General features: G+C 37.5%; 1 protein-coding gene across 3 annotated transcripts in view; it reads right to left on the minus strand.

Moving 5' to 3' along the window:
• Window positions 1-23,601, minus strand: part of SCAPER (S-phase cyclin A associated protein in the ER) — a 196,622-nt gene that overhangs the window by 132,448 nt on the left and 40,573 nt on the right. For 2 of the 3 annotated variants that reach the window (XM_054699971.1, XM_054699972.1), the window contains exon 4: window positions 20,050-20,120. In XM_054699971.1, coding sequence (XP_054555946.1) covers window positions 20,050-20,120 — 71 coding nt within the window. Of the gene's footprint in view, window positions 1-2,207; window positions 2,304-20,049; window positions 20,121-23,601 lie in introns of those variants that run through there. The other variant, XM_054699974.1, reaches the window with a different exon arrangement.

The raw sequence follows: 23,601 nt of genomic DNA on the forward strand, positions 1-23,601 counted from the left end.
TAGTGCTAACCACTTCTTTTCTGATGTGGATTCCCTGTAGATTCCGTTTTTGTCTGTTAGGTCTGGACAAAAACTCTAACATTAAGATAAACAGAAGTGATGATAATAAACATCCTTGTCTTGTTCCTAATCTTAAAGGGAAATGTTTCAGTCTTTCACCATTCAGTATCATATTAGAGGTGGGTTTATGTTAATGGTCTTTATTATATTGAGGTAGGTTCCTTCTATTATAATCTCGTTTACAGTTCTAAATCAATGAGTGTTGAATCTTATCAAATACTTTCTCTGCATCTATTGATATTATATGATTTTTACTTTTGTCGGTGTATTACATTGTGATTTACATATATTAAACCACATCCTTGCATCCTTGGGGTAAATCCTATTTGATCATGATATATAAGTCTTAAAACATATTGAACTCAACTTGCTAGCATTTTGTTAAATATTTTTTGCATTATTTTCATGAAATGTATTGCTCTATAATTTTCTTGTACTGTCTTTGGCTTCGGTATTAGGGCAATACTGGCATAATATATTAGAAAACATTCCTTCTTTTATTTTTAAAAACTGGCACAAGATAGGCGTTAGTTCTTTAAAGTGTTAATAAAAATTCATTTGTAAAGTATGTAGTCATGGGCTATTGTTGGAAAAATTTTTATTATGGTTTCAATTTCAATTATTATTAATCAATTTGTTCAATTCATCTGCTTCTTCCTGGGTTAGTCTTGGTAGAACATATTGACCTCAAATTTGTCATCTCTTCAATGTTATCATATTTATTGCCATGTAGTTGTTCACAGTAATCTCTTATGACCCATTGTATTTCTGTGCTATCATTCTGTGGTCATTTCTCCTCTTTCATTTGTGATCTCTTTATTAATTATTTCTTCTCTCTCTCTCTCTCTCTCTCTCTCTCTTTTTGTTTTTGCTAGCCTAGCCAGAGGCTTGTCTATTTTATTTATCTTCATGAAGAATCAACTGTTTCACTGATTTTTTATACCTTCTTTTAGATGGCTATTTCATTTATGTCACTCTAATTTTTACTATTTCCTTCCTTCTACTGACTTTGGGTCTTGTTTCTCTCTTTCAACTTCCTTTAGGTGTAATATCAGATTGATTGTTTGGGATTTTTCTTAATATGGGCCTGTATTGAAATTATCTTCCCCCTTAAGACTGTTTTTATTGCATGTCGCAGATTCTCACTCTTGTTTCATGGTATTTTTCAATTTCTACTTTGATTTTCTTTTTTATATAGCAGCTATTAAGCAGCATGTTGTTTAGTCTCCATGTATTCACACTTTTTCCTCTATTTTTTTCCCTTATATCTGATTTCTAACTTCACAGCATCATAGTCAGAGAAAATATGACGTATAATTTCATTCTCTGTAGTTATGACAAATGATTTGCATATATTCTTAAAAATATCCCATGTACACTTTAAAAAATGTGCACATAGAGGTTTTTGTGTGGAGTATCCTACAGATGTCTGTTAGACCTGTTTGGTCTAGCTCCTTATTTAAGGTTGTTTATTTATTCTTTTTCTTGTTGATCTGTCCATTGTAAGTGGGGTACTAATGTACTCTACTATTACTGCATTGTTATTAACATATCTCTTAAGAACTGTAAATTGTCTTATTTATCTCCCCAGGCATGCATCCAAGAACAGAATGAACTGGGAGTTTCTGGTTTACACTGTTTAAAGGCAACTGAACTGTCTCAGCTCTAAACATAGGAGAATGAGGAGTGTGCTTCTCAAAGTTTTTATGTCCCTTCTACAACTTCACTCGATAACTGTAGCATGGAGACAAAGCTATGGTCAGGACAGAGTTGAGGGGGAATGCCTCCTATATTTCAAGTACAGAACCTTGCCCTGGGGGCTCACACCAGTTGCCAAGGCCCAGGTGCACTGAACTCTGGTTAACTGCAGTATTTACCACTCCAGTTATCTCGGTTTTGTCCTGGGGTTAGGGTGAGGCAGGTGTTTTCCACAATACCATCACCAGCTGCAGAGAAGACCCTCGTTTATATAGAGGCACAGGTGATCCAAACTAGCTTTCTCCACCATTTTGGGTTCCAGCTACTCACATGTAGGTGCCCTAGCATCAAGATAGCAAATATCACCTTATATAGACTTCATGTTAGCAGTGGCTAAGACTGTCTATGGTCTCAAGCTCCCCCAATTAGAGAAATAGGGTATTACTCACTGTATGCCTACTTGCTATCCAGCAGTATATCATCTGATTTTGCAGACATCAATCTACTACTCTGGCATTCTGTCATGTTTCTCTGCTTCCCTACTTCTGTAGGGACACAAGACATACATCAACAAATTCATGAATATTATAGCCATACCAAGTAACTTCTCATACCATAAAGGTGTCAAACTAGAAATCCACTACAGAAGGAAAGCAGGATAATCTCTAACACATGGAGACTGTACAATACACTACTGAAAGACCACGTGGCCAATGAATAAATCAAAAACGTTATCAAAAAACACCTCAGGACAAATGACAATGAGAAGTGTAGGGTAAGGAAAAATGTCAGGCTTTTCTGCCCTCCCGCCATCAGGATAGATGATGGAACCCTGCGGTCCTGAATGCATGCCTGATGGCGGGCACCTGGAGTAGGGTGTGGGCATAGGTAGATGGGATTCACCTGGGCCGAGACTGTGCTTTTTTTTTAAGGGCGGAGTCACGGGGACGCCAGCAGAAGCCGAAAGAGAAGCCAAGAGAGAAGCAGAGCCATGAAAAGAAGAGCAGAGAGAATGTGAGAGAAGGTCAGAGAGCCCAGAGTGAAGATTTGCCCCTGCCTGCCGTGTACCTGGTAATCTAAATAAAAAACCTGCAAAAGCCACTGAGGACTCTGACTCCTCCTTTACCCAGTCTGTTGGATCAGAAAACCTGCACCGTGTCCATTCCTGCCACTACAGGACACAACCTTCAACAACATAAGGAAATAAAAAAGAAGTACTAAGAAGGAAGTACATATGGGCCCAATCAAGAACCATGAAAGCGCTAAAATAAACTTATCTCTCATCTCAAAGACATTAAGCAAAAAAGTCAAAAGCTAGTAGATGGAAGGAAATAATAAAAATTAAAGCAGAAATAAATGAAATGGAAATAAAAATGATAGTACAACATATCAATGAAACCAAAAGCTGGTTCTTTGAATAAGAAAAATAGACAAACATCTAGCTTTGAGAGAATCACTAAGAAAAGTAAGTCACTGAGAAAAATAAGGAGAAAACTCAAATAAATACAATTAAAAATGAAAGAGTAAAAATTACAACACACACTGCAGAAATTCAAAGAATAAGAGATTACTATGAATACATGCAAACAAGTTTTTCAACCTAGATGAGAGGGAAAAATTCTTAGAATTACACAATCATCCAAGACTAAATAGGAAAGAAATAGAAAACCTTAAAAAAAAAAAAAAAAAAAAGCCAGGAAATTGAAACAATGACCAAAACTCTTCCCCTCTCCCCTCACCCTGCCCCCTACCCCAAAGTAAGTCCTGGATCAAATGGCTTCACAAACAAGTTTAACCAAACTTTAAAGGATGAAATAATACCTAAACCTGCTGAAACTCTTTCTAAAGATTAAGAAGAAATATTTCCAAACATACTTTATGAGACCAACATTTCACTAATACCAAAATTAAACAAAGACAACACATACCAAAAAAAAACTAAAGGATTTTCTCAGGAACTTGCCAGACCCTGACCGGACCAGCAGAAGTCTCACAACTTTGCAAGAATCTGCCAGTGCCCATGTGGACCAGAGAGGCCCTAGACCCATATTGGAGAGGGTGGCAGAGCAGTCACCGCCCCTAGGCAGACAAGCAGAGGCCATCAGAACAACCAAAGGACAGAGCCAGTGTCTGCCCAGATGTGCAGAAGCCTCACACCTTTTATGCTACTCCACAAAAGGAGTAGACCCAGACCCCCAAAAGGAGTGGGGCAGAGTGTTCAGGGGCCTCACAACCTCTTAGGAGACATTGGAAAAAACACATCTGTGGTAGGAGACTTCAATACCCCACTCTCACCAATGGACAGATCATTAGACAGAAAATAAACAAGGATAGAGAACTAGAACTCTTGGACCTCATAGACATATACAGGGCACTGAACCCCAAAAAGACAAAATACATGTTTTTCTCAAGCACACATGGGACATTCTCCAGAACACACTACATTCTGAGTCACAAAACAAGTATCAGTAATTTCACGAAGACTGAAATCATATGCAGTATCTTCTCAGACCATAAAGACATCAAACTACAAATCAACTATGGAAAAAAAGCAGGGAAATGTCTTAATACATAAACAACACACTACTGAAAGACCACTGGGTCAATGAGAAAATCAAAGAAGAAATTTAAAAACACCTCAAGACAAATAAAAACAAGCACACAACCACACAAAACTAATGGGATGTACCAAAAGCAGTAATAAGAGGGGATACACAGCAATATAGACTGATATCAAGAAGCAAGAAAGAACTCAAATAAACAACCTTCTCTCTCAACTTGAGGAATTAGAAAAACAAGAAAAAACAAACCCAAAACAAGTAGAACAGATAATGTAGTCAATGCAGAAGTAAGTGAAACAGAAATTTAAAGGACAGCCCAAAAGATCACTGAAACCAAAAACTCATCCTCTAAAAACATAAACAAAATAGATAAACTTCTAGCAAGGCTCATCAAGGAAAGAAGGGAGAAAACTCAAATAAATGGAATAAAAAATGAAAGCAGAGAAATCACAACAGATGCTGCAGGAACTCAGAGGATGAGGATAGAGACTATATGAAGAGCCATATGCCAACAAAATCAACAACCTACAAGAGATGGACAAATTCTTAGAATTACAGTCATGAGACTGAATAGGGAAGAAATAAAAACCCTGAACAAACCAATCAAAACCAAAGAAATTGAAACAATAAATCGAACCTCTCCCAAAAAACAGGAGTCCAAAAGCGATGGTTTCCAAGTGAATTCTACCAAAACATCAAAGAGGAACTAATGCCTATCTTGCTCAAACTCTTCCAAAAAATTGAAAATGAATGAATACTTTCAAACAACATTTATGAGGCCAAATTGCTCTAATATCAAAACCAAACAAAGACAACACAAAAAAAGAGAATTACAGACCAGTCTCCTTAATGAACACAGATGCAAAAATCCTCAATAACCATGACCAAGAGAGATTCATACCAGGAACAGAGATTGTTCAACAACATATGAAAATCAGTCAATGTAATTCACCACACCAACAAAAAAAATTTTTTTTAAATATGATCATATCAATAGATGCTGAGAAAGCATTTGCTAAGACTCAACATCCATTTATGTTAAATCTTAAAAAAACTGGGGATAAATGGAACATACCTTAATATAACAAGAGCTACCTACAACAAAGTCATAACTGTATTTTCAATGGTGAAAAACTGAAAGTTTTCCCACTAAGATCTGGTACAAGACAAAGATGTCCATTCTCACCATAGCCACTCAAAACAGTACAAAAAGGAAAGATATAAAAGGAATGCAAATTGGGAAAGAAAAAGTTACCATTATTTGCAGATGACATGACAGAACCCTCAAGAATCCATGTAAAAACTAACAATTAAACAGCTTAGCAAAGTGGCAGGGTATAAAATCAATATACATAAATCAGTTGCCTTCCTATATGCAAACAATAACATATAAGAGGAAGAAATTAAGAAAGCAATCCCATTTAAAGTTACACCCCCAAAAATTAAATACCCAGGGATGTATCTAACAAAGAAGTTGGAAGATCTATATAATGAAAACTACAAGGCATTATTTAAATGGAAGACACAAAGACATCAAAAAATATTGCCTGCTCATGGACTGGAAGAATTAACACTGTCAAAATGGCCATTGTACCCAAACCAATATTTAGATTCAATATATTCCCAATAAAAAATATCAATGGTATTTTTCAAAGAACTGAACAGATGCGACCGAAATTCATACAGAATGAAAATGACCCTGAATAGCAAAAGCAATACTGACAAAAAAGAAAGAACATGGAGGAATCACATTTCCAGAGCTCAAGCTATATTATAAAGCCACAATAATTAAAACAGCTTGGTACTTAACAAAACAGACACAAAGACCAATGGACTAGAATTGGGAGCCCAGAAATAAACCTACATACATATGGACAATTATTTTTTAACAAAGGAGCCATAACATACCTTTGAATAAAGATAGCCTCTTCCCTAAACGGTGTTGGGAAAACTCGATAGCTGATTGCAAAAGAATGAAACTAAACCATGATCCCACACCACATAGCAAAATCAACTCAAAATGGATCAAAGAGTTGGATGAAAAACCTGAAACCATAAAATACACAGAAGAAAGCACTGGCAAAATATTTCACTACCTAATTTTCAGTGATTCTTTTCAGGATTCATCCCCAACAGTAAGGAAAACAAAAAAGAATATAAAAAGCTAGGTCTATATGAAACTAAATAGTTCCTGAAGAGCCAAAGAAACCATAACTAAAACAAAAAGATACCTGACTAAACAGGAGAAAACATTTGCATACCATACACTGAAAAAGGATTGATATTAAAGATATACAAAGGACTCATAAAACTCTACAAAAACAAAACAACCCAATCAAACAAGGGGGGAAAGAAAGAAAAAAGACACCACTCTAAGAGACATTAATATGAGCAGCAGGCAAATGAAAAAATGATCACAATGACTTATCATTAGAGAAATGCAAATGAAATACCATCTCACACCTGTGAGAATGGCCCATATCAAAAAAATGAGAAACAACACGTGCTGGAGAGGATGTAGAGAAAATGTACTGGGAAGGTAAACTGGTCCAGCTCTTACGGAAAGTAATATGGAGGTGTTTGAAAACATTAAGCATGGATCTACCATTCAATCCAACAATTCTACTCCTATGCCTCTATGGCAAAAATTCAAAAACACTAATTCAAAAGGAAACTTGCACTCCCAAGTTTACTGCAGCAGTAATTACTATAGCTAAAATATGGAAACAACCTATGTGCCCCAGAACAGATGAGTGGATCAAGAAGACATGGTGTATATACACTATGAAGTATTACACAGCAATCCAAAAAGATAAACTCATGCCATTTGTGACAAGTGAAGTCAGTCAGAAGAACGATAAATTTCAGATGGTGTCACTAATATTTAGAATAAAAAGCAACTAAATTAATAGTCAGATAAAGGTAAACTTAAAAAATAACTCTTGAATGCTGACGACAGACAGGAAACACCACAGGGGAAAAGGGGCAGGGAGAGGAAAGTCAGAAAGGGAGGGAAGGACAGTGGTCACTAGCGGCAGAATATGGGTGAGATGGTGATGGGCACACTATGGTTGGAAACCTAATGGGGATACCCCGGTATTACCTATTAAAAATAAATAAATTTTTAATGTATTTTTAAAAATGTGAAAAAAATTATTTTCCTAAAAAAAAAAAACTACAGACCTAATGACGGCATAGGGCACAGGCAGCAACCCTCACTAAAATCTTAGCAAGCCAAATTCAACAATAATACACTGAATGGATTACACATCATCACCAACTGGGGTTCATACCAGGAACACAATGATTCAACATCTGAAAATCAACCAAAGTAATTCACCACAACAACAGAAAAGGAAATAAAAACATAAGATCATAGCAATGGATGCTGAGAAGGCATCTGGTAAGATTCAGGATGTAAGAATTATGAAAACCCTTGAAAAACTGGGGTTAAATAGAACACATCTCAACATAATAAAAACCATATATGATAAAATCACAGCAAGTGTCATTCTCAGTAGCAAAAAATTGAAAGTCTTTCCACTAAAATCCAGTATAAAACAAGGATGTTCACTGTCGCAAGAAAAAGTCATAAATGGAAAGCAAACTAGGAAAGAAGTAAAGCTATCACTATTTGCATGTTATATAAGACATAGAGACTCCTGGGCCTCCCCGGTGGCGCAGCGGTTGAGCGCTGGGTTACAAAGCTGCCCGCGGCCTCTGCGGTGCCGGTTCGATCCTCGGCTGCTCCCCGGCCACCGGAGGAGGGTCCCACATGGCGCGCAGACCTCTCCTGCCGCCCGCTGCTCCCCTCAGCAGTGTACTTCGGTCCTTCTGCCTGCTCTGCTCCCCGCTCTGGCTCTGGTGAATTCTCTCACCCTCCTGCGCTTCTGACTGTACCCAGTGCATGTGTAAACAGAACAAACAAACAAAACAAATAAATAAAGAAATAAACATGCCTCTGTAAAATAAATAAATAAATAAAAATAAAAAATCTTGAAAAAAAAAAAAAAAGACATAGAGACTCCCAAAGACTCCATGGAAAAACTAATTAAAATAATAAACTAGTTTAACTAAGTGTCAGACTATAAATGTCGCAAACACAAAAATCAGTTGCTGCCTTATCTGCAAACAGTGATCTATAAAAGAAGAAATTAAGAAAGCCATCCCATTTCATATCTCACCCCCACCCCAAAAAAAGTTAAACCACCTGGGAATAAATGTAACAAAGGGGGTGAAAAGTTGAAAAACACTTGAAAAAGACAGAAGATGACCCAAAGAAATGGAAAGCTATTCCCTGCTCAAGGACTGGAAGAATCAAATTGTCAAATATGCCATCCTATCCAAAGCAATTTACAGATTCAATGGAATCCCAATAAAAATCTCATTGACATTCTTCAAAGAAATGGAACAAATGTTACTGAAACATTTGTTAGTGATATGTTAATATCATGCTATTAAAATAGCATGATATGTAAACAAAAACAGACACAAAGTTCCATGGAATAGAATTGAGAGGCCCAATGACAAACTGTTGACAACTAATCTATGACAAACAAGTGAAGAATATATACCAGAACAAAGATAGCCTTTAAATGGTGCTGGGTAACTGGACTGCCAATGCAAAAGAATGAAACTAGGCTACTCTGCCACACCATACATGAAAATCAACTCAAAATGGATAAAAGATTTCGATGTGAGACATAAAACCACAAAATACATAGAAGAAAGCATAGGCAAACACTCCAAGACATACACTTTAGAAATATCTTAGCAGATTTGTTCCTAGCAGCAAGGAAAACAAAGGAAAATGTAAATATTTGGAATAAATTGAATTAAAAAGCTTCTGTACAGCATAACAGACAGTAACCAAAACAAAGATACCTCACTAAATGAGAGAAAATATTTGCACAACATACATCTGACAAGGAACTGATACATAGAGCTCATACAACTCAACAAAAGGACAAAGGAAAACTTACCATGCAATCAAAAAATTGGCAAAAGAGCTAAACAGACAGTTCTGCAAAGAAAACATGCCAATGGTCAACAGACACATGAAAAAAATCTTTATCATCACTCATCAGGGAAATGCAAACCAAAACCACATGAGATACCACCTCACACCAGTGAGAATAGCCCATATTAAAAAAAAAAAAAAAAAAAAGACAGAAACAAGAGCTAGCAAAGGTGTGGACAAAAATGAAAAGCCAGGCCTCCCCCATGGCACAGAGGGTTGAGCACAGTGCTGTGAAGCTGTCTGCAGCCTTTGCAGCACCAGTTCGATACCCAACAGGCCAGGGAGATACCCAGACGGTGCAGTGGACCTCTCCTGTCTCGCCCACTGCTCCCCTCCGCAGTGTATTTCGGTCAGTCTGCCTGTTCTGCTCCCCACTCTGTCTCTGGTGGATCCTCTCACCCCCCACACCTCTGGCCTGTACCCCAGCCTGCAGCTCTCGTATAAATAAATAAAATCTTTAAAAAAAAAAAAAAGGAAAGAAAGGAAAAGCCTCTTACACTGTTGCTGGGAATGTAGACCAGTCTAGCCTCTATGGAAAGCAGTGTGGAGGTTCCTCAAAGACTAAAAATGGATCTGCCATATGACACAATAATTCCATTCCTACATAATCTACCCAGCACTCCTATATTTATTGCAGCACTCCTATGTTTACTGCAACACTATTTACAATAGCCAAGATATGGAAGGAACCTAAAATGCCCAAAATCAGATCAATGGATAATGGATAAACAAGCTATTATACACACACAGAGAGAGAGAGAGAGAGAGAAATACTCAGCGATCAAAAAAAATAAATTTATGCCATTCACAGCAACATGGATGGAGCTAGACGTGATTGTACTCAATGAAATATGCCAAAGGAAAAAGAAATATACTGCATGGTGTCACTTACATGGGGAATATAGAGAAACCAAACGAAGGGTCAGACAAAGACAAACTTTTAAACCAACACTTAAAAGCTGATCATGGTTCTGAGGCATTGGGGGTGGAGGAGAGAAGTTCAGAGGGGATAGTGTGGAGAGCACAATGGACTATGGTGGAAGAATACGGGTGCCTTTGTGGTAGGAGAGCTACAGTGACCACACATGAAGGAGAAAACCTACACTGCCAAAATATTAATAAGGATGTAAAACAAGAGAAAGAAAGGAGGGAAGGGGGGGGAGAGTGGGAGAGCAGGCAAAAAATAAATGCTATGTTGCCTTCTAATTTTGAAAATATGGCTCTATTGTTTTTTTAGTTCACAAGGTTATTAATCTGAAATTCATGTCTGGTTTTGTTTACTTCCTGGTATTTTTCCTTAACATTCTGAAATTCTCTAAAATGTATCCTGGTATTAATCTATTTTTATTTATCCTTATGAGTTCCACAGTTATACACTGATACTCTTTAATTTTTTTTTTTGATGGGAAAAGAAATGCAGGTTTAACATGGCATAATACAAATAAAAAACACCTATAAATTATGACTACGAGTAACTATATTATTTTGTTATCTATTAATAGTGGACTAAATCTTACAACTTTGTTCTTCAAGATTGTTTTGGATATCTATAGATCTTCATATCCCCTTATAAATTTTGGCTTTTCAATTTCCACAAAGAAAAAAAACCTGCTAGGATTTTGCCTGAATATACAGGAAAGTTGGCTGGGAAAAGAACTCACATCTTATAAACCTATATAATATTTATGTTTTCACTCCATGAACACAGTACAATTCCATTTATTTAAGTCTTCTCTAATTTATTTTAATGATCTTTTATTGTTTTCTGCCTAATAGTGTCAATCATCTCATATACCTAAATACCTAGATATAACTCTAGGTATACATTCTAGGAAAAAGACTAATCAGTACAAAGTAAAAATCAAAATCAATAAGCAACTATAAACCAGAGACACACTACGGGGGGGGGGGCGGGAAGAGGAGGGGGTCGGATCAAAACAAGAGGTGTGGGAATTGTATGGGTACTATAAAACCAAGATGAAAATGCATAGTTGTGCAAAAATGAAAAATGATGTAAAAATATAAAAAATAAAAAAATTTAAAGTGGGGAAATTTTAAGAGGAACAATGAGGAGCAACATGCCAGTCAGTGGGTGGTGCTCATAGCCAACTCAATAGTTGGGGCGGGTGGGACAGGGAAAGGAAGGACTAGAGTCAAAATAAGGGGGGGAGTGCAATTGTGTGGGGAATATAACCAAAGCGAAAATGCATACATTGTGCAAAGATGAAAAAAGATGTAAGAATTATATAAAATAAAATATTTAAATAAAAAAAATACACTAGGGCTCTTTAAAACTCAGAAAGTGGGTCTCCCTGACAGTGCAAAGGGTTAAAATGCAACTTATGAAGCTATCAGCAGCCACTGAGGCATGGGAACGAGCCCCAGCCAGGGAGCTGCCCACATGGCACAGCAGACCTCTCCTGCCGCGCCTGCTGCTCCTCAGCAGTGTATTTCAGTCAGTCTACCTGTTCTGTTCCCCGCTGTCTCTGATGAGTCCTCTCACCCCTCCACACCTCTGGCCTGTACCCCAGTTGATTGCATAAATAAATATATCTTTAAAAAATAAATAAATCTCAGAAAGTAAGGAAATTTTTCAAAATTATTTCTTTAAATATTTATGCCAACTATTCTCTACTTTTAGAAGTCCAAGAAGGCTTGTATTAGAATTTATCAATCTTAAAATTCTTCCATTTTTTCCTACTTTTTAGTTCTCTGAGCTATGTTCTAAATTCCCTCAGTAGTATTTTAAATTTTAAATTTCTAGCATTTCTCAATAGTTTATTTTTATCTATGAATGTTTAAAAGTGATATCCATTTACATTTGATTTTATAATTTCTCTTTTTGCTTTATAGTCTGTCCTTTGAGGAATTAAGCTCATTTATTTGAAAGTCCTCCCTCTTTAGAAAAATGCCTTTTATTTCATTACCTCAGGAATAAATGCCCTCATTTGCCTCATTTGTGGAACAGGTTGTTTATATTTTATGACACTGTTTCTTTGTGTGCTCTGATACTTCAAGGGTTTATTTTGAGTCTGATTTTCTTCTATTTTTTTCACTTTACTAACCCTCACCCCATATGTACTAGTTTAGGGTTACCATCATCTGGCCCCCTTACAGTCCCACTTCCAAAGGTCTTTTATTGTGGCTTTAAAACTCCCACCCTACAATCCTAAATCAGAGGGTCATTCCCTTTTACTGCAGGATACAACCCCAGACTGACTGTTGCTATTTTTGTCTCCTAGGGCAGAATCCTGCACAAGCCTAAAGTTTTATAATTGATCTATTTTCTCAACACAATCAGGTCATTTTAGCCTCCCCTCCACAGAACTTGACATTTAAAAAATGTGTGTCCTCAAATCCACTTAGCTGTCAATGTATGTGTTTGTTTTATTTCTGTTCCACAGAGATGTTCAACTTATTACTGAAAATTCTCTGTCATTTTTAATTACAACAAAGATATCATTGATGGTTCTGTGTATGAGGAGTTAAAGAGTATTTTTTTGAGAACTCACAATGACATCTTGATTATAACCCATGTTTTGCCTTCTGTGTTTGGGGTTATATATAATCATTTGGTATATTTAATAACATCAAATTATAATAATATAAATTAAAAAAACTCAGAGAAAGTAATTATGGATTAAATCCCTGACTATAACTAGACAAAAAAAATTTTTTTAAATAAGGTACATTTGTGTTCTCTAAAATGTTAGTAGGGCAATTTGAAAATGTATAGAGTCAATGTATCTTTACTATAGTACACCTAAAGGCATCATGAAACAAAGGAAGTCACAGAAGAACTCACAAATATGGGATGTGCCGCAGAGGAGTTAAGAGCATAAACTGGAAATTGATGGTCTGTGTTCAAATCTCACCTGTGTTAACTTACTAGCAAGTTATCATTCGACTATTTTCTCATTTGTAAACAAAGATAATAATGCCTACATCAAAGGACACTATAAGAATTAAATAAGTTAAAGGGGGCGGAGCAAAATGGCGGCGAGGAGATGCTGTGAGTAAGATCTCCCATTAAAAAAAGAAGTTAATAGGGAGGAAAAGCGGCAGGTCCCAGTGAGAACTGGGACACGGAAGATAAAAGGACAACTCCAGCAAACTACCCAAAAAAGAAAGTTGCCATAAGAGAGGACTAGAAGTTGCCATAAGGGAGGAAAGCGCAGAACCCTGCAACCCTCCCCCACCCACAAAGTCGGCACTCTCTGACCAACAGAAAGGAGGAAAAAAACAAACTAAAACGACCAACAAGAACAAACTATGCATCAAGCGGGACTGTGAGTGGAAAGGAACTATTTCAGCCACCACAACCCATGAACTGGGCTGTGGAGAACCCTGCAGGATTCGCCGCGGAGGTGAGCAAACGGCTCCGGGCGCCATTAGAGAACAACAGAGACGCCCGGAGACTACACAGCCCCGGGCCAGCCGGTAAGCTTGCGCGGAAAAGCTGCACACTTGAAAAGCAAATGCGGATCGCGGCTGCCCAGGTACCCACGACTGCGACCTAGGCTTGCGGGGAGACTCGCAGGGGCCCTCACTGAGGTGAAAGTCCCTCACTGAGTAATCAGAAACCAGGCACCCGGACACGGGAGCGGGGTGCAAAAGGCGCCATTCCTGCGGCCAATAAACTGGGCTACAGCCCGCGTCCTGGACCTGGGGCTTTGGAACTGAGACCCTGGGCACGAAATTCGGGGCGAGGGTCCTCCACGTTGGTGGGGCACAAGGCAGACACAGCACCCCAAAGCCGTTGAGGTTTTCCCTACCATTCCCACTCTGTTCCCTGTCCACGGGGTGAAAAAAAACAGCTCGCAAGAACAATAGGAGAGATCTCTGGCGCCACCTAGCGACCAGAAAAAAAGTCACTAACACCCCATAGAACAGGGACCTTTCTTCAGAAAAGACTGCTTGACACCGGCAGAAGGCTCCTGGAGGAGCCTGTGGTCAGCTGGGAAGTTAGCTCACCCCAGGCACCTTCAGACCAGCAGTCTGAGCCCACAGCGGGAGCGGGCACCCGCGGCCCGGGCAGACCATGCGCGCAGAAGAGTGTGCCTGAGACTGAACGCGCAGGGAGTGTGTCCCGCATCGCCATTTTAGAACAGGGACATTTCTTCAGTAAAGACTGCCTGCAGAAGACTCCCTCAGGAGCCAGAGGTGAGCGGGGAAACTCGCCCACGCCAGGCTCCTTCTGGCCTGCAGTCCAAACTCAGAAGGGGAGCGGGAACCCAACGCCGGGGCAGACCAAGCGCACAGGGGAGTGTGTCCCCACATCGGCATTTTAGAACAGGGACCTTTCTTCAGTAAAGACTGCTTGAAACAGACAGAGGGGAGCGGAGAAGCTCACCCAAGATGCCGGCCAGTCCCAGCAACACAGTGTCCCAATGCATACGACAAATTAGAAAACAGACAGTAGGGAGTAGAAGAACCACACGCAACCTAACAACTCCTCAGGAAAAAAGCACACCACAAAAAGAAAACCACTGCCCAGATTGCAACGACAGTAACTTGGAAGAACTTCTGAGCCTTCCAGAAAGAGAATTTAAAATTGCCATGATTAAAAAAATGACAGACTCATAGAGGAAAACAATAATCAGAAGAAGGAAATTGAGTCCCTAAAGAGGGAAAACAATGGTCAGAAGAATGAAATTGAATCCCTAAAGAGAGAAGCAAAAGAAACGCAGGAGATCAAGGAATTAATGGAGGAACTAAAGACCTCTGGGAAAAGCAATGAAAGCAGAAAAGATGAAACGGAAGAACGAATAAGTACTCTTGAAGACACAGAAATAAAAAGAACCAAAACAGAAAAGGAAAGAGAAGTACGAAGGAAAAAGAACGAAGAAAGACTTCGGGAACTATCTGACTCCATGAGGAAAGGAAATATAAGAGTTATAGGAATACCAGAAGGAGAGGAAAGAGATGTAGGAACAGAGAAAATATTCAAAGAGATAATTGAAGAGAACTTCCCAAATGTGAAGAAGGAGCTGAAAATTGATATACAAGAAGCAAGAAGAACACCAAACTTCCACGACGAAAGGAAAAATACAGCAAGACACATAATAGTAAAGCTCCCAAGAATCCAGGACAAGGAAAAAATAATGAAGCTGACAAGAGGGAGGAAACAGATAATATTCAAAGGAAAACCAATCAGGCTGACATCAGACTTCTCTGAAGAAACACTACGGGCAAGGAGAGAGTGGAGAGACATAGTCAACAGACTCCAAGAAAACAGATGCCAACCAAGAATGCTCTATCCCGCAAAGCTCTCCTTCCTCTATGAAGAAAGAATAAGAACCTTCCCAGACAAACAGAAACTCTGGAATTTCATTACAACTAAACCCCCACTCCAAAAAATACTACAAGGAATCCTAAAGCCAGAACCTCAGAGGGACGAATAACAACGAAAGAAGGCCAAAAAAAAAAAAAAGTTATTAAAAGAATAAATAAATAAAATCAAAGGAAAGACAAACACAATGGCAAATACAGATGCTAACATATGAATATTAACTCTAAATGTAAATGGACTAAACTCTTCAATAAAAAGACACAGAGTTGCAGCCTGGATTAAGAAACAAAACCCAACCTTTTGCTGTCTCCAGGAAACACATTTAGCTACAAAAGATAAAAACAGACTCAAAGTTAGAGGATAGAAAACAATCCTACAAGCAAATGGACCAAAAAAGAAAGCAGGAACAGCTATACTTATATCAGATAAAACAGATTTCAAACTCAAAAAAATAAAAAGAGACCCCAACGGTCACTACATTTTGATCATGTAGGGGACAATACTTCAAGAAGAAATAACACACATTAACATATACTCACCAAACGAAGGAGCACCAAAATATATCAGACAATTGTTGTCATCTCTGAAAACAGACATCAGAGAAAACACATACGTAGTGGGAGACTTCAACACACCACTATCAACAATGGATAGATCAACAAGACAAAAAATAAGTAAAGAAACTAAAGCTCTAAATAAGGACCTAGAGCATTTGGGCTTAACAGACATCTATAGAACACTAAACCCCCAAAAAACGGAGGACACATTTTTCTCAAGCGCACACGGATCATTCTCCAGGATCGATCGCATACTGGGACACAAGACAAACATCAACAGATACACCAAGATTGAAATCATACCAACCATCTTTTCTGACCATGAAGGCATCAAACTAGAAATAAACCATAAAAAGAAGGCAAGGAACTGTCCTACCTCATGGAGATTAAAAACCACACTACTGGAAGACCACTGGACTAATGAGGAGATCAAAGAAGAAATTAAAAAATTTTTTGAATTGAACGACAAGGAGGACACCAATATCCTAAATGTATGGGATGCAGCAAAAGCAGTAATAAGAGGAAAATATATAGCAATAGAAGCTCACATCAAGAAACAAGAAAGAACTCAAAGAAACAACCTAATCTCGAAGCTGAAAGATCTAGAAAAACAACAACAAAAAAACCCCAAAACCAGTAGAAGAAAAGAAATAATAAAAACCAAAGCAGAAATAAATGAAATTGAAACTAAAAAAAAAAACAATCCAAAAGATCAATGAAACAAAGAGCTGGTTCTTTGAAAAAATAAATGAAGTAGACAAACCCCTAGCCAGGCTCACAAAGGAAAAAAGGGAGAAAGCACAAACAAACAGGATCATAAATGAAAGAGGAGAAATCACAACGGACACAGCAGAAATCAAAAAACTAATCAGTAACTACTATGAAGAGTTATATGGAAACAAGTTTAACAATCTAGAGGAGATGGACAAATTCCTACAACTCTACAATCACCCAAAGCTAGATAAAGAAGAAATAGAACACCTAAACAGACCAATGACAAGCAGCGAAATTGAAATGGTAATCAAAAACCTCCCCAAAAACAAAAGCCCAGGACCTGATGGATTTACAAATGAATTCTACCAAACATTCAGAGACGAATTAGTGCCTATCCTTCACAAACTCTTCCAAAAAATTGAGAAGGAAGGGACAATACCAAACACGTTCTATGAAGCCAACATTACACTAATACCAAAACCGAACAAGGACAACACAAAAAAGGAAAACTACAGGCCAATCTCCCTAATGAACACGGATGCAAAAATCCTCAATAAAATTTTAGCTATCAGAATCCAACAATGTATCAATAAGATAATTCACCACGACCAAGTAGGATTTATTCCAGGGACACAAGGATGGTTTAACATCCGAAAATCAATCAACGTTATCCAACACATCAACAAAAAGAAATATAAAAACCAAATGATAATATCAATAGATGCTGAGAAAGCTTTTGACAAAGTGCAACACCCATTCATGATAAAAGCCCTTGAAATTCTTGGGATACAAGGAACATACCTCAACATCATAAAGGCCATCTATGACAAGCCAACAGCCAGTATCATTCTCAATGGTGAAAAGCCTGAAAGCAATTCCATTAAGATCTGGAACAAGACAAGGATGTCCACTCTCACCACTGCTTTTCAATATAATACTGGAAGTCCTAGCAAGAGCAATAAGACAAGAGAAAGACATACAAGGAATCCAAATAGGAAAAGAAGAAGTCAAACTATCACTATTTGCAGATGATAGATAATATACATAGAGAACCCCAAAAACTCCACAGAAAAACTAATTCAACTCATCAATCACTTCAGTAAAGTGGCAGTATACAAAATCAACACGCAAAAGTCAGTAGCCTTCCTATACACAAACAATAAATCTGAAGAAGAAGAAATAAAAAAAAATAATAATCCCTTTTATTATCAAAACAAAAAAAATCAAATATTTGGGAATAAAGCTAACAAAAGACGTAAAGGACCTATACAAAGAAAACTATAAAACACTGTTAAAAGAAATAGAAGAAGACACAAAGAAATGGAAAGACATCCCCTGCTCATGGATTGGAAGAATAGACACTATTAAAATGGCCATCCTACCAAAAGCAATATACAGATTCAATGCTATTCCAATCAAAATTTCAATGTCATTCTTCAAAGAAATAGAACAATTATTGATGAAATTCATATGGAATGACAAAAAACCCTGAATAGCCAAAGCTCTCCTGAAAAAAAAAGAAGGGAATGGAGGCATCACACTCCCAGACTTCAAACTCTACTACAAAGCCATAATCATCAAAACTGCATGGTTTTGGAACAAGAATAGACATACAGACCAATGGAATCAAATAGAAAATCCAGAAATAAACCCACAGATTTATGGCCAACTAATCTTTGACAAAGGAGCAAAAACTATGCATTGGAGCAAAGAAAGTTTGTTCAATAAATGGTGCTGGGAAAACTGGGTCGCTACATGCAAAAGAATGAAGCTTGACCACTACCTCACACCATACACAAAAATCAACTCAAAATGGATTAAAGAACTAGACATAAGACCTGAAACCATAAAATACATAGAAGGAAATACAGGCGAAACACTACGTGATATGCACATCAAAGACATCTTTACAGACACATCACCCAAAGCAGTGATAGTGAAGGCAAATATAAACAGCTGGGACTACATCAAATTAAAGAGCTTCTGCACAGCAAAAGAGACAATAACAAAAACAAAGAGAAACCCCACTGACTGGGAGAACATTTTTGCACCCAACACTAATGATAAAGGACTGATCACAAAAATCTGCAAAGAGCTGATGAGACTCAACAACAACAAAGAAAATAATCCAGTCAAAAAATGGGCAGAAGAGCTAAAAAAGTAACTTCTCTGAAGAGGAAATGCAAATGGCCAACAGGCATATGAAAAAATGTTCAACATCACTTGTCATCAGGGAAATGCAAATCAAAACTACCATGAGATACCATCTTACACCAGTGAGAATGGCACATATTAAAAAAACTAGCAACAACAAATGTTGGCGAGGGCGTGGAGAAAAAGGAACTCTTCTGCACTGTTGGTGGGAGTGCAAACTGGTCCAACCACTATGGAGAGCTGTGTGGAGATTTCTGGACCTACTAAACATAGAGCTTCCATATGATCCAGCAATTCCACTCCTAGGTATTTACCCAAAGGACACAGAAACATCAATTCCAAAGAACACCTGCACCCCTATGTTTATAGCAGCACTATTTACAATAGCTAAGCTTTGGAAACAACCCAAATGTCCAAAAATAGATGACTGGATCAAGAAGATGTGGTACATATATACCATGGAATATTACTCAGCATTCAAAAAAGATAAACACATGCAATTTGCAGCAACATGGATGGCGCTGGAAGGGATCATGCTCAGCGAAATAAGCCAAAAAGAAAAAGAAAAATACCAGATGGTCTCACTCATAGCAGGAATCTAGAAAACTTAAATAAGGGACCAGGAAAATGAATAACTATAAGAAAGTGAAAATCAAAATCAACAAAAAACTATGAACCAGAGACACGTTTTGGGGGGTGGGGGATGGGAGGGGAGGGATTGGGGTCAGAATGGGGGGGGGGTTTGCAATTGTATGGGGAATATAAAAATAAAATTTATTATTTAAAAAAAAATTAAAAAAATAAACATAAAAAAAAGAATTAAATAAGTTAATATTTGTAAATTTACTTAGTACCAGCTAAACATATAACAGTAAATATACATTTGTTAAAGAATTAAATTTTTACATGAAGATATAACACACAAACTTCAAAAACTGGAAAAGCAGATTTACAGCTGAAAAGTCAGTAAGTAAAAATTTGTATATGCCATACCTGTTTAGTACTTTTATGAGTGCCTTGTATCGTCCTCTTAGATTTTCCACCAGTTTGACATTTAGGTTTTCCTTCAATGTAAGAATAAATAGATAAATACATAGAACAACAAATAGATCAAATGGAACTATACAAATCATTCAGGCCTACTAATACATAATCTTCTGGAGAATAAAGAATAGTACATGGTCAATATGAACTACAGAACCAAAAACAAAATCAAATTTCCAAAATCCCAGACATATTTTATTGAACAGGAATAAATCAACTTCTTTAAAAAAGCAGATATTCTGACAATTTAAAAACAAGATCAAGTTAATGATACTCCTCAACACAGATCTGGAAAATTCTTTTTTGAAAGCAAATTTTATTTCAACAATAAAATTAAAAATATATTTTTTACCATACAAAACCTCAATGTTTTGTTCCATCTGACTGATGGAATACACAGTTTCATTTTGAAAAGGGAGATTTTTAATGCTTTGTATTTTTGCACTCAAATACATCTTTCACATTTTTGAAAAAAGAAATACTAATTAGTATTTTGCAATTATTACATTCTTGAGAACAACTCAAAACAGGAATAAAATTTTCCTTTCTGCAAAACATTAGGGACCAGGTTCCCAGAGCAGTAAATAGCAACAGTACAAATGAGTGATAGCACACAGGTAACGAATAACACACATAGTAGGCCTCCGTCACTGTTCTATCTAAGGTGAAGGCAGAAAACTCTACACTCACCTATAGCTCTTTGTTCATCTTTTCAGTATAGAGAACAAAGGACCAGCAGGTTTTGTAGAATAGCCAGCTTAGAACAAGTACCAGAGGAAACAAAACAAAGAACAGACCAAATCCAAAAGACGCATATATATTTTCTTTCAGAGAAATAACAAGCTTCTGAGGAAAATTTTAGCAGGAAGGAGCCAAATTTAAATTCTATGTCAATTATATCTCAATTTAAAATAAATAATAAATTTAATTTTCCCCTCTAACAGTTTTAGTAATTGAAAATAACTGCTCTCCAAAAATATCCAGGAATACTGACAAAGAAAAGCTACAAAGGGAGAACTGATCCAAACAGATATTTTGAAAATATTTTGTACACTATAACTAGTGTACAAAATATAATTAAATCAGTGTGGTTTCACACAAGCTAGAGAAACAGGCTAATTAAATAGAATACAAGTACATACGGAAATTCAATCCATATGTACTAGATTAACTGGAGTAAAGACAAATTTTATAATAAGTGATGCTGGTGTAACTTGACACCCATATGGAAAAAGATAAAATTAGATCCATACCTCATACTATAGGTAAGGGTAAATGAAAAACAATTCCAAGATCTAAATGTAAAAATATAAAATATGAGACTGATAATGCTACCTCCTACACTATCAAGGTACCCATGATTACTAGATAGGAAACGAGAAAGTAAGTGGGTAAATAGAGTAAAAGGGGCCAACTAGATAGTGAAATATACAACTGAACTCTAAGTAGCAAATCAATGTTGTATATACAATTTTCAGCATATTTTCAATGACACACACCTGAAACTTATACAATGTTCTAATGCAATGTTATTTCAGTTTTTTTTTTCCCCTAAAGATTTATTTATTTATTTATTTATACAAGTATTGGGTACAGTCAGAAGTGCAGGAGGGTGAGAGAATTCACCAGAGCCAGAGCAGGGAGCACAGCAGGCAGAAAGACCAAAGTACACTGCTGAGGGGAGCAGCGGGCGGCAGGAGAGGTTTGCGTGCCCTGTGGGACCCTCCTCCGGTGGCCGGGGAGCAGCTGGGGATTGAACTGGCACTACAGAGGCTGCAGGCAGCTTGGCAACCCAGTGCTCAACTGCTGCGCCACCAGGGAGGCCCTGTTATTTCAGTTTTTTAAAAATTTGAGAAGGGCCTCCCTGGTTGTGCAGGCAGTTGAGCACTGCACTGTGAAGCTGCCCACAGCCTCTACAGCATGGGTTTGATCCCAGCCTGCCTCGGAGCAACCCACACGGCGCAGCAGACCTCTCCTCTCATGTGCCTCTTATTATGCCCACTGCTCCCCTCAGCAGTGTATTTCATCAGTCTGCCTGTTCTGTTCCCCACTCTCTCTCTCTGGTGAATCCGCTCCCTGTCCCACACATCTAGCCTATACCCTGGCCCAGTTCTTGTATAAATAAATTTTTTTAAAATCTTAAAAAAATTTTTTTTGAGAAAATAAAAATAAAATTTTAAATAAAATAATAATGTAAAAAAAAGTATGAAATAAAGTCAAAGAAATAAAATAAGAGATGGGTAAACTCTGGCACAATATGAAACACACTCTGTATAAGGTATTCTAAAAGAATAAGAATGGTTTAGAAGGGATAACTAGAATAATAGTCTCAAATTATTTAAGCATCAAAGTAGTGATAGACTATAATTCATTAAATAAAAAATCATGAGTACATTCAATTTTAATACATACATACTTCAATCATCTCAAATGACTTTGAGAATACAACTTTTAGAAGAGGCAAATTATCTACCATGTAATTTGACTCTATGTATCTAGTTGATGTTTCTATTATTTTGGAAAATAATACTATGAAAATAATTTTATTTGAAAGTGTGATTATTCCATGAATATAGGTCTGAAGAAGCACTCAGTTCCACATTGATTATTTTAAAATAAAAAAATTTAATACATACATACATGCATACATACAAAGGGGGGGGGAGAGGGAGCTCTTCCTTACAGCATAATGTCAATTAACAAACATAGAAGGATCAATGTGGTGAGGAAACCACCATTTTGCAACCACTAAAGTAATGTCTTATTCAGCTAAGACTTATCAATGGAAACTAAAAGTAGTGGGTGGACTGTTTCAAGAGAAACAGGATTATTTACAATCTTAAACTGTCTTACCAAAAGTTACTTATTAATTACAAAGGAAAAAAAATTACTTAGCCAAGTGACTAAGGTTGACATCACTAATAACAAGACTATCTACCTCATGTGCCTCATATTATGCACTGAAAAGGACACAAAATAAATTCTACAGAAATCCCTCCAAAGCCCCTCCCCTGGTGGCGCAGGCAGTTGAGTGATGCACTGTGAAGTTGTCCGCAGCCCCTGCAGCGCCAGTTCCATCCTGGCTGGCTGGCGAGGGTCCCGCATGGACCGGCAGATCTCTCCTGTCTCACCCGCTGCTCCCCTCAGCAGTGTATTTCAGTCAGTCTGCCTGTTCTGTTCCCCGCTCTGTCTCTGGTGAATCCTCTCATCCTCCCGTGAATCTGGCCTGTACCCCGGTTCTTGTATGTATGGATAAATAAATAAATCTTTAAAAAAAAAAAGAAAAGAAATCCTCCAAAAATACATTACTGACTATAGGCAGCCACTGCAGCACAAGTTCAATCCCAGCCAGGGAGCTACCCACATGGCACAGACCTCTCTTGTCTGGCCCACTGCTCCCCTCAGCAGTATATTTCAGTCAGTCCACCTGTTCTGTTCCCCACTCTGTTTCTGGTGAATCCTATCACCACCCTGCACCTCTGACATACACCCCAGCACGTG

The sequence above is a fragment of the Talpa occidentalis genome, unplaced genomic scaffold, assembly GCF_014898055.3.
Source record: "Talpa occidentalis isolate TD23 unplaced genomic scaffold, MPIMG_talOcc4v2.1 talOcc4.11, whole genome shotgun sequence".
In the NCBI taxonomy this organism is placed as follows: domain Eukaryota; kingdom Metazoa; phylum Chordata; class Mammalia; order Eulipotyphla; family Talpidae; genus Talpa; species Talpa occidentalis.